The 12181-nt window shown below is 35.7% G+C and overlaps 2 protein-coding genes across 4 annotated transcripts in view; one reads left to right on the top strand and one right to left on the bottom strand.

Annotated features, from left to right (window-relative positions):
• PITRM1 (pitrilysin metallopeptidase 1) overlaps nt 1–1601 on the top strand; it is a 28054-nt gene extending 26453 nt beyond the window's left edge. For both annotated transcript variants that reach the window (XM_068934329.1, XM_068934330.1), the window contains 2 exons: nt 508–610; nt 1146–1601. In XM_068934329.1, the coding sequence (XP_068790430.1) occupies nt 508–610; nt 1146–1239 (197 nt within the window). In that variant the 3' untranslated portion in view covers nt 1240–1601. The remainder of the gene's footprint in view (nt 1–507; nt 611–1145) is intronic.
• Nucleotides 1602–2288: 687 nt separating this feature from the next.
• PFKP (phosphofructokinase, platelet) overlaps nt 2289–12181 on the bottom strand; it is a 46494-nt gene continuing 36601 nt past the window's right edge. For both annotated transcript variants that reach the window (XM_068934332.1, XM_068934331.1), the window contains exons 17-22: nt 8108–8272; nt 6889–6950; nt 5770–5881; nt 4163–4262; nt 3364–3469; nt 2289–2830 (exon numbers count right to left, since the gene is read on the bottom strand). In XM_068934332.1, the coding sequence (XP_068790433.1) occupies nt 2677–2830; nt 3364–3469; nt 4163–4262; nt 5770–5881; nt 6889–6950; nt 8108–8272 (699 nt within the window). In that variant the 3' untranslated portion in view covers nt 2289–2676. The remainder of the gene's footprint in view (nt 2831–3363; nt 3470–4162; nt 4263–5769; nt 5882–6888; nt 6951–8107; nt 8273–12181) is intronic.

Here is a 12181-nt window from a genome sequence, read left to right as displayed (position 1 = left end):
GCGTGTATATTACAACTAAACGCAAATTTGAAGTTTCTTGTTCTAAAGCACAGTGGAAATAGAAACTTCATGAAATCAAGTTTAGTTGAAACTTTGTTAGAAAGTACTGAGACTCTTTAGAATGAATCATTTTTAGGGTCTTTTTTTAGACCAGAATTATGTTTAGATTTTTGACAAAATAAATCACTTTTAAGGAAATGGGGGGGGGGGGGTGTTATTATTTTATTTTTCCTAAATGGGAAAAGAAAGTCTTACTTCCTCAGGAACTAAATTTATTTATTCAGTTCTAGCCTTTGGCACTTGATTTACAGTTCTATTTTGTGAAAAGTCTCAGAACAATAGCCTAATTATAGTCTGCATTCTTCCCTTCCAACACACCTACCTGTCTTGATTTGTCCTCCTGCGTCCACATAGGTGACTGTTGAGATCCCAGTATAACTTTTTTGGTTTTTTTGGTGTGTGTGGTGGTGATGTTGTGTTTTTTTTTTGTTTTTTTTTTTTTTTTAGGAATGGATTATTTCTTATATGGGATTTCAGATGAAATGAAGCAGTCACACAGGGAACAGCTTTTTGCTGTCAACAGTGATAAACTGGTTGATGTATCAAACAAGTAAGTCCTGTGTTTGTTTACTTGAAAAAACTATGTAATGCTTTCGCTATTTGTTTTTGTAACCTAGAAAGAGACATGTTAATTATCAGGTTTACTGCGTTTTAGCAGATATGACTCCCTGCTACATCCTAAATTTACTGGTGACTCTTACTTTTGAATAGACTAGGAAGTGTCCTTTTTTTTTTTTTTCCCCCCTCTCCTTTTGTTTTCTTTTTCACCTTAGCCAAAGAAAGACTACGTTAGACTTCCAGCTCCTGGCACTAGGAGCTGGTTCTTCTAAACTCCTAGTATTTTGTGCTTCTTTGGACTTCTGAACTATTTAGGAATTTCACTACTTAATAATATCTGGCTAAGGAGCTATGTTGTATTGTGATGATTGGGGAGAAAAGAGTGCAAATCCAGCACGTGCTGTAAAAGCAAAAACGTTCACAGAACACATTTGGCAGATACCAAACAGCATGGGAATATTTTTAACATGCATAGAGCGGTTACAGATAACTGAATGCAATAGCTTCTCATTTGTTTCTTCTTGCAGGTATCTTGCAGTTGGAAAGAGCACTCGTGGTCTGGCTATACTTGGCCCAGAAAATACAGATATCACCAAAGATCCCTCGTGGGTCAAACGATAAATTGCTGCTGAACATCCAAGTTCCTATGAAACAAGCTAGTCTCTGTGACTACATAATTACTTTTTAATTAACTTTTAACCCTGGTATGGTCCAACTTAAATGGTCAGACAAGTCAAACAAACCAGTCAAAGCTATCCTTGAAATACCTATGTGAAAACTCTTCCAACCACGTAGTATCTGAGAGCAAGAATAGTCTGCTCTGTTACGGCAAAGGAAAATCTTAATATTTTACTGAAGACTCACTCCTCTGATCACAAATGGAAGCTTTATAAATTAAATATTTTTGTATATGTAAAACTCTAGAGTTTGAAATGGTGTTTGAAATTGTCTGCTGTTGCATATGAAAAGAACTATGAATCTCATACTGAATGGTATTCCTTCTTCTTTGGTATGGTAATTCTAACTTCCTTTGTGTAAGGTACCTACAGGTAGGAGTTTTGTGACAGTACATGTCACATCAAGTCAAATCTGTAGTGGATTACAGTGTCGTGGGCAAGTCACTAATGAATTGGGAGACAGGGTCTATTTTCCCTTTGGGCAATGTTCATAAACTAGTATTTTAATATGACACTGTCTCATAACTTTTTGTCAAACTCTAGTTAACAGATAAGCACAACCAGAAAAGTTTCCTCATGAGAATTTGCTAGCCTGATTTTAATAACTACAGTTCTACTATTTTTCCTAGTTCAGGGCTTTTTTTATATCCTTGAAGCTGAGTCAAAGGAAACACCAAGCAAGGACCAGAATAATGCCTTTTGCATCTGAAGCTATTATAGCTTCTTTTTCCTGAATATAGGTTTTTTTGTTTTTTTTTTCCCTTTTCCCTCATCTCTGTACAAGGAAAGAGGATTCAAACTTACTTAATCTGAAGAAGTGACAAAAGACAGCTTGCCAGCTTGCCTTCCTGCTATACTTCCGCTATGGTTAGGGAAAGAGAAGAGCAGTTGGTATTTTTCTTTTACTGGAGTGTATAGAGACTCCTTCATGAAGCACTATTCTCTGGGTTGTTTGAAAACAGGTGAATACAGCTGACACACAGAAATCAGTCATGATGTTTGCAACAATACTTTATTTCACTTCAGATACATAAACACATCCTGTAACTCAACACAAAGCTAGCCATCTACATTTATTTTTGTGTGTAAGTACTCTGAAACAAAGTGCAGTAGATGAGTAACTTACTTACATAGTGCATAGAACTGTGCTGCACTTACTGTTAAAGGGTAATGTTGGTAAACGGTGCTTATTTATTAGATGCTAGGGTTTATTTCAAACCTAACACAAATACAGGACAAAAATTTGTGTGACATCTGAATGTCTTGGTTCACATAAAGTGCTGGTACAATAACTTAAAAGTTACAAAACAAAGCTGTAACAATTCTAAAGCATTGTTACTCACAATATGTATCTATTACAACTTTATCTAAAATGATCTCTTTAGATGGCTCCAGTTTCTGCTTCTTTTGGGCTGTGCCTAGCAACATGCTCCAACTGGCCTGAATCTGAAACATCATAGCTAGTCTTGTACTTGGCCAGAATTTTCATCAGTGGTCGCAGCTTCAGCCACCATTGCTCCTTAGGAATCCTGTGTCTGTATAAGACATGATGGGAAAAGAGATAAGGTGATTTACTCAGTAGCCGAGACAAATATATTCTGTACCTCATCTGACACTACTACTAATGGTCTTCCTTATCGCTACCTGGGAGAAAAGGGAGAGAAATAAGGATACAAAACAGAAGGAAGGAAGAGATTTTACTGAGAGGTGGTGCTTATAGACAAGAAACCATTGTGGGCACAAAAATGCTGCCCCGCTAAACTGCACTAGAAGTTAGGTAATTCTAGGCATTAGAGCAAAGATGATTATGAGAGTTAGTTACCTAAAAGGATAGGGGACGCTCAAGTCCTAATGAGAGATTTCCAAGTTTAAGGATAACGAAGAGAAAACACAAAGGGAGTTGTTTGAAAAGACAAGTGAACAAAGTGAACCACTGGCTAAACGTAGGCCAGAAGTGCAATAAAGAGTTTGCTAAATGCTGTGTGTCAGCACTACAGAGCAGAGCTTCTTTTGATGTGGTGAAAGGAAGCCTGTGTTGAGGTGTTTAAAATGCAAGCATTACACTTACATGAAGTCTGTTTCATTCTTAAGCTCAGCCACTGGTTGGAAAACAAGGTTGCGTCTGCGTATTCCCAGCAAACAAACTGAGTCATCAGTGTTGGCAAATACTTTTCCTAAAAAGAGCGAATAATTCAGTATCTATTTTGGTCATACTTGCTTGGGTAAATGTCCCATTCAGTTGAAGAGGGAGCTTACAGCAGAATTCTTAATTCTGCTGGTCACTGAATATTTAATATAAACAACAGTAAAACATCTATTAGTACTTTAATAGGGTTAGGACAACTTCACTTTCTTAATTTGATGGTTAAAGAGAGAAAATGCAGCATAATTAATCAATAATAAGACTGAATTTTAACATCCAATTTTAAATTAACTTTCTTTTAGTAAAGTAAATTTTTTTTAACAAAATTTCCCAAAGAAGACAATTTACCTTCTTCTGTCTCCCATGTAGCCACCATGAAACAAAAAGGAAGAACAGATGTAACTATATAACCATGAATTCCTGCATGCATTAAAAACTGCAATTATACTAGCATTTTATAAAAAGAAAAGTGTGATAAGACAACAGCTATACAGAACATCAACCTTGCTTGAGAAGAAATTTTCTTACAGCAAGAAGCACAATAAGACGCTACTGAATAATAAAAACTTAATCAAGATGGAAAGAAGTATGTTGACTAAAACTAATATACTTTTATACATTTATGGAGTTGTACTTAAATACAGTAAATACAGTAGAGTAGGCTTACATGCTGATAGCTAACCAAAGACTAACGAACGAGAGGTAGCACTAAATATTTCAGCACCTTTTCGGTATGTTTCTTTCAGCTTTTTGGAGATCCACTGCATAGCTTTTGCAGAGATTTTTGTCCCAAAGTTTCTATCAAATGGCGAAGGTGCACCACCCTGTGTAAAAATATAACTGTGGGTTACTTTAATTCTCAAACCCTGTATCCGTGTCTTTTCCTTTTATCAGTCACCTTTGATCTTGCCCTGCGTTCTACCTCTTATTTCCCTCTCTGCCACTTAGGAAAAAAAAAAAAAAAAAAGGTGTGCGGGGCGGGGGGGGAATCCCTACAAACCAAGCTAAAATATTTAAAACTTTTTAATTGTTGTCTTGGAATTCTCATTGAATCAATAGGATTTTACACTTAGAGAAACAGAAGGCAGTGTTCTTCCCTTTCTTCCACTTCCCCTGGGTGCTGACTATAAAGCACTGCCTACCTATCACACTGCCATAGGGCAACCTGCTTTCAGCAAAACATAAAACAGGAAATTGTTGAATGAGGTGGTGTCAGAATGAGCGTAAGAAATGTAAGTAAGTGCTGAGTCTGTAATCTAGGAAGTCTGAAATCCATAGCTCTTCTTGCAGCTAGAATGAGGAAGGCTGGAGTGCTGTACATGTAATACTAAGTTGAAGCAACCAGGCTGAGATGTGTTAGACTAGTAACTGCTTCTTTTTTTTTTTTTTTTTTTTTTTTTTAAATCGTAGCTTTCATTCCACGTATTAGAGCAGAGACTTTATATAGCTCTGGGAAAACAAGTGATTAAAAGAAAAAAAAAGCTATATTATATAAAGCATGACTTTTATGTCCTTTTTAATTGTAGCATAGCAGATGGGACTGAAACAGTATGTATGTGAAACAGTTCCACATAGTTCCAAACAAAAGACTATTGGCTCAAGGCTGGTCTTGACCTTTAAAATAGCTTAATTTGAAACAGAAAGTTTGGTAACTTTGTGTTGAATGATCTAAAAATAAACAAGAATAAGTGGAATATACACTGAATGCAAAATGACTTTCACTCTTAGCACTTGAGAAATTTGGTTCAACACGTACTCCTGACTCCCCCTCAATCTTAGTTGTTAATGTAACCAAATCAGACATTGACTACTTGCCCACTAACAAGCAGTACAGTGAGATAAATAGAGGGAGAATACAATGACCACAAGGAGTAGCTTTTAGAAGGGCAAAGATGATCACAGCGAGAATAAGAAGCTAACTCCTGTCTCTTCTACCAGAGCAATCCAAATGCATGTATTTTATTAACTAGATTTAATCTCTTCCAGCATTCAGAAGCTAGATACATTACTGATGGTCAGCTAGGTGTGTTCTATAAGTGGATTATAATAAAATAGCGGTAGTATTTATTTTTAAGGTCTCATTGTTCGTTAATATATAGAAGGGGAGGAATAAAAATGAAAATCATGAATAATACAGGATTTTTTTTCTTGTTATTTTTGATAAGGAACTGCAATAAAATTTAATGCTTACAAACACTTTTGAGTTACCTACAAACAAAAAGCCACATACTTATCTCTTTTTTCATCAGACTTGCTTGAAATTCTTGAAAAGTATGTGCTCTTTTTTGCACACTGAGTTAATCTTCGCTGTAATTTTAAGGTCATTTTTACCTGCTGCATGTGGCCTAACACATTTTTTCGACAGTCAAAAACTCCTTTTCCTTCTTCAGAATACAGCTGATAGATGAAGTCAGTTGTGTAATTCTCATTGGAGTTCTCATTTCTGTAACAATTCAGGTCAGATGATACAATTAAATCAAGTAGTGGATGTCTTTACAGTTGCTACAATAAACATTTTTCCATTGTCTTCGTATCAGTGGTCAACATATCACACAGGTTTGTTTTCGTGTAACGTATTCACGCTTTTCAAGTCTGTATTACTTTTACTACAATGACATTACTGGTAGGTCAGCTGGAATCCATTTTTGTACACAGTAGTGAAAAATAACATTTTACACATGACAAGTTCCTTACACAGAGGGAAAAGAATACTTAAAACAAGATGTTATATACATCCAGTACCATCACTTTGTCCTTTACAAATGGGCATACTGAAATAGTACCTTCTGCTGTCTCTTGTCAGATATTTTTTCACCCTCATCACATACGTAACTTCATGCTCTTACTTTCTCAGCCCTGGAAAAAGCTAGCAGAATTTGAACATATATAATGATTTCCTCATAGGATTCATTATGAATTGCATTTTTCATCACTTCACTAATTGGCAGACTGAAAATAAACACTCATGAAAGAGAGGGTGAAGCTGCAGACTTAGTCAGGCTGGCTAAGGAAATGGTATAATTTAAAAACATGCTAACCAACATGTTTTAAGGTTCTCATTTTTTTTGAAGTGTTTTATCCTGTGACACCTGGCAAAATACGAGTAGGACTTTTATCGTAAGGGCTATAGTACATGCGTGCACGTGCATACCTTTACACCATCCTTAAAGAAAGGAGCTATGGTGAAAGACAAAAATCAATGAGAAAATAGGCTGAAAAATATCTATTAGAGCACATGTATTTATGTAAGAAGGAGGAAGTGTTTGGATTTCAGATTCCAGACAGCTCCCTGGCTTGCCTTCTTGAGCAACAGCTGTATTAACAATCTCATGCTAAGGGAATAATCAAGGAATATATACTCTGGAGTATCTTCACAAGAGGCTGAACAGCTAATTTGCCTGGAAAAGCTCGGCATCGCTTTTCCAATCCATTAAATCGACATCTGATTACCTCAGCACTAGACCACGCTGAATACTGGTTTTCATTTTTTCAGTCAAGTGTTCCACGTTAGCCTAAAAACAACAAAAATATTTTTAACAAAAGTCATGCAAAACTCTTTAGAAATAACTGCAATGAGCCTCTATTGCCTTATCTTGAAAACTTTTGTTAAGAATTCCACATCAAGTATTATGTGCAAATTCAAATAACCAACTGATTTTTGGAAATCCAGGATAAATTGTTCTGTGCAGCTATTCATCTTGGATTAGAACTAACTTCTAACTAACTTCTTCCTCCACATCACCACCAATAACTGATTTTAATGACCATATACTATTTTTTCTGTATGCTATACTGGCAGAACACCATGTTGCATGACTTTGATATACACTGAAATATAGAAACTGCAACAGAAGATCATATCCTGCTCTTATTCCCAGTATTTACAACATTCTTGTTATGGATAGGTTAAGGTATTGCTGTGTTGGCACTCTCATATATGACATGAAGAGGGCATGCCACTAAGAAATGAGTGGTGAGGAATTACAGTTCATCTGGCACATCATCTTTTTCTTTCAGGAAACCTATATCTGTTGAACCTTGTATTTTGTCCATGACAGCAACTAACAGCAGCTACCTCAGAAGCATAAAAGCCTCACAACAGACAAGCTTTGCGTCTGCTTAGACCCTATGCAAAGTCACGTCCTAATCTGTAATCATTAAAGTCTGAGGTTTTAATTTTAATAACCCTTCTAAACATGCTTCGAATAATTCTGGTATCAAAATCAGTATCTATTCCACTGCAGATCCTGCTAAAATCCTGACGATGAGCTGAGGCACAGTCATAGTGGAAAAGGTATTTCTTTTTATCCTATTTTGTTTTTCTTTTAAATCTGCTCAGCTCTGTTCACTTACACGTATTTTGAGTTTCAATTAGATATGAATACAAATATAAGAACTGACCTAGTAGTGTTTAGCAGCTAAAACAATAATTTTACCAGTTAACTGAACACGATGCCAAGAATACCTGGGTAGATGTTCCTCAGTATAACAGGGTTTAAAAAATGCCGTTATATGAAAGTGAAACTCTGAGAAGTGCAGCTTTTAGCTTCATTCTAAAATGTCTTTTCTGTAGCATTAACCATTTACTTAGAACATACATTATGCTATATGTGCACAGTAGTTTTAGGAATTACTTAAAAATTAGGAAAATATCTCTAATGCCGCATACCTGGAGCTCTCGAATATCGAACTGTTCTTCAAAGATATAAGCCGCATCAGCTCCTGCCGCAAGGGCCCCCATATTGGCCAGGTAACCACAGTAACCACCCATGGTCTCAATGATGAATACACGACGCTTGGTGCCACTGGCTGACTGTTTGATGCGATCACATGTCTGATCAAAAACAAGACATTTAATGTTAAAAAATAATATTTTTCTTGTGTCATGCAATTGTCTCTCACATTGTGGTAACAGAGCTCAGAGAATTTATAAAAAAAATATTTTTAAAATTCCAAGACATCATAACTCATTTAGGTATCATAATTATCACCAAAGAAAGTCTTTCTTATGAATTATACGTGGAGCATCACTGTCGAAACAAAAAGCTTCCTTCATGAGTATCAGACCATGTTTGTTCCCTGCAAGTACTAAAATACTACTTAATCTGACTTTGTGCCTTTCACAACTTAAAAGCTGTGATAGTTTTTTTTAAGAGATATATAAATAGATATAATAGAGCTTTTGAGCACTTCCAGTTTTAATAAACGTATTTCTTCTTTGCTTTAATTCTACGCATTACTAAAGAATTTATTTTTTCTTACTATTGTTCAATTCTACTGCATTTCCAACTATGCTTAACAGTTACAATTTCCTAAAGTTAATTCTTGGCCATGTATTACCCTATGATTTACTTTCTAATAATGATATCCACACAAACATTCTTTCAAGCATTACTGGAGTTATTTTTCTTTTTCATTTGTTTTTGTTTATAGATAGATACTTACTATAAGACTGAAATCTCCACTTGCATCTTTCCCAGACCAGCATAAGAAACATTCTCTGCAAAGAGGTCTATGTTTACCTAGCACCAGTTAACACCAATATTTACTAGAGCTGCCTAAGAGACTTAGAAAAGAGTAGCAGAGGAAACCTGCAATAGGACCCAGGAAAATGATATTACTAAGTGTCTTCAGGTTTAAATAATATTCAAAAGGCTCTTGACAACCTGAAATGAAAGTATTTTTACAGCAACCTTTCAAAGTTCTTTGAAAGTTGTCAGACAGACAATGCATCTTCCTTTCATAACAGGAATAAGGGAGAAAAAGAGATTATTTCCTTCGTCTTCTCCAGAATAAATAAATAAAAATTATGCTGGGCTTGGACGTAAGAAGAATTTTTCAAAAGTGATGTACTGTTCCCTACACTAGTTCTGTTTAATAAAAATGACAGAAATGGAACAATCTGTAAACTTCACCATCTTGAAACTTGAATTATGATAACATTAAAAAAAATCCCCATACCTTACTGATTTTCTGAATAACTACAGATCCTGTAACATTTGAGGCATTTTTGCCTATCTTTCTATGACAGATTTTTAAAACCAGAACCAACAGATAATTGAATACAGGACTTGAAAATCAACATTGGGAACAATATTGTCTTCAGAAATATACCTAATAAGACCACAGAACAAATACATTAAATTGGTACAGAACAGAACTTAAAATAATAAAATACAAGAATCTCTAACGTTATAACATTTAATACATTCAAGCACTAAAAACGATATATGCATTTACTTGGGTCCAAGTACAAAAAGATCCATGTAGTTTCGTTTATGCATTTTAGAGAAAGAGAGAGAGAGAGCACAAGCGAGCTAGAGAGAGCGAGAGATGCACAATTCACATGAATGCATTTACAATATGGACTGACACGTACTGTTGCTCTGTCCAGGAAACATCTCCATAGCAAAATATGTCACGAAAAGCTAGGTTGAATTTATCTGTTCTTCAAAATGACACATTCTTTCTACTTGTCTTGGTTTTTAGAGTGTCCTCAAGCACTCTACTTTCCTCTTTCAGGTATGACTCCGTAAGATTTTTTGCAGAATACTGGCATTTGGTTTATGATACACAATAACTTTAAGACAACAAACTGAGCACCTAGAAATCCTAGTACCTTGAGTCACCAACATCTGCCTAAGGATTAGACAAAGCTGCAGATTATTTAATATGCCTGTAACCAAAGCATTATCCGTATTATTTTCTTTGTTTCCATTTGTGGTATGTATCCCTTTCTTTCTGTTCTCCCTCCTTCCCATCTCTCTTCTACCCCTTTTCTTCCCAGAACCTTAGCAAACAGAGGAGAATGGTTAGGGACTGCTGGGAAGCTGGATGATGTTTCCAGAGTTGGGCTGGGATGGTTAGGCTTTTGCCTAAAGGGGGGAAAAAAAAAAAAAAAACAACTATGAATCCTGAGTTACAACGCTACATTGCAATGGAGCGTGGAAAGAGAAAGGAATTTTGATGGCATTTGGGATAAAGTAAAAGGATACTCCCTCCACACATACTCTCTCCCCACTACTAACATACCCGAACACCAAACAAGCTCAAAGAACACTGAGCTTTCTACTGCTCTCACCCAAAACACGTAGAGCAACTGATAGTGCTGCAAAAAAAAATGGACATTTTCCTGGTGCTAGTAGCAAAATGAAACCTGCATTTTGAGAAGCCTCTAAACCAGGCTGTAAATCATTAACTGTTTTGGCATTACTGACCTTAGGATTCTTAGGATTTTATTTATTTATTTATTTATTTATTTTTAAAGAAGGATTTCTATTATTAACTATAAAGGAGAGATGCAGTCTTCTGTCTACTATTCCTCCTCTCCCAGAATAAGGACAGAAATACCCAAATATAAAAATGGCACTGATTAATTTCAGGAATCTTGGGTAGCAAAATAGCAGATACAATATAAGGTTTCTTATTCAATCAGCAGCTTGATGCAAAACTTGCAAGATGAGATTATAGGACCCAGGATGCAGGAAATACTAGATCAATGTGAGGTCTTCTCCAGTTTTAAGAATGACAGTGAGTTTTGTTTTGTTTTGTTTTTTATAGTTAGTAGTACTCTTCTGCAACCTAGCATCAATATGTTTGGAATCATCTATATGCCTACAGTATACCATCTTCAAAAATTCATACTATAGTACTTAGTTTCAGCTTATCTAAACTTTACACAACCAACTACCACAAAGGCAAGCTGTAGTACTTCTATACCAGTCTACATAAAGATGGGTTTTGTGCTGTAATGCACAAAATTAAAGTTAAGCTATCCCAGAAATGGCAAAAAGATCTAATTCTTCCTATTAAACTTCATTCTCCAGAGAAAATAAAAGCTGGATTCTGGAGCCACTAAAACACCTGAATCTTCCGTTTGCCTACATGAGCACAGTTATTATTTCTGGGCCATACAATCAGTTTAGGAAATAAATATTTACAGGATTATTTATAGCATTAAGTATTAGGTAATATGTTTTTATCTGCTATTTTCAGGGGGAAAAATGTGGAGCTGGGATACACGTAGAAATTCTTAATTCATGGTTACGGGAACAGCTTCCAAGAAGCTGACACTGTAAGGACTGTTGCTGTCAGAAGTGGTAGCAGCCCTTTGCTGCTTGTCCACATGCTACTAACTTTTGTGAAACTTTGCACTGAGTTGGTTCAGGTAACTGATTTGCATTTCAAATTATTCTCTTTTCTTTCTCTCTTCCCCATTGCCCTCTCCTGGCTCCTAAATAAGTTTATCCTCCTTCCAGTTCCACAAAATACGTACTGATAGTTTTCCTGATGGACTCAGAAAATCAGTTATATATCAAATATGCAAAGTAACACCCTTAGAAAAGATTAGAGACTACAGCACCAGATTCAATGGCAAAATGGTGCTATCTGCAAACAGAACTGATTGATACAAGCTGTGTAAGCATATTTAACTTGTTTTCTGTCAGCTGTGGAATGGCAACAGCCATTTCTTTGACTGATCTTCTCATGAAGAGACCACACTTAAAAATTTTACTTTTTAATTAAGTCCTGAGTCTTTTTGTTGATTTCTTTTGTTTTGTAATTCATATCCTATTCCATAGGCTGGATAGGCCAAAGCGCAAAAGGTTTACACATGCAGGCTAGGTGACTTAAAGCACTTTTTGCAATTCAGTTGCTGGTTGAACCATCATATGAACTGAGCCAGTTTCCTTAAAAAATCTCCTCTAATCAAAAGTATGCTATTTCTGGCCTAAACAAAACA

The sequence above is a fragment of the Struthio camelus genome, chromosome 2 (assembly GCF_040807025.1).
Source record: "Struthio camelus isolate bStrCam1 chromosome 2, bStrCam1.hap1, whole genome shotgun sequence".
In the NCBI taxonomy this organism is placed as follows: domain Eukaryota; kingdom Metazoa; phylum Chordata; class Aves; order Struthioniformes; family Struthionidae; genus Struthio; species Struthio camelus.
This window is presented reverse-complemented; position numbering and strand designations above follow the sequence as displayed.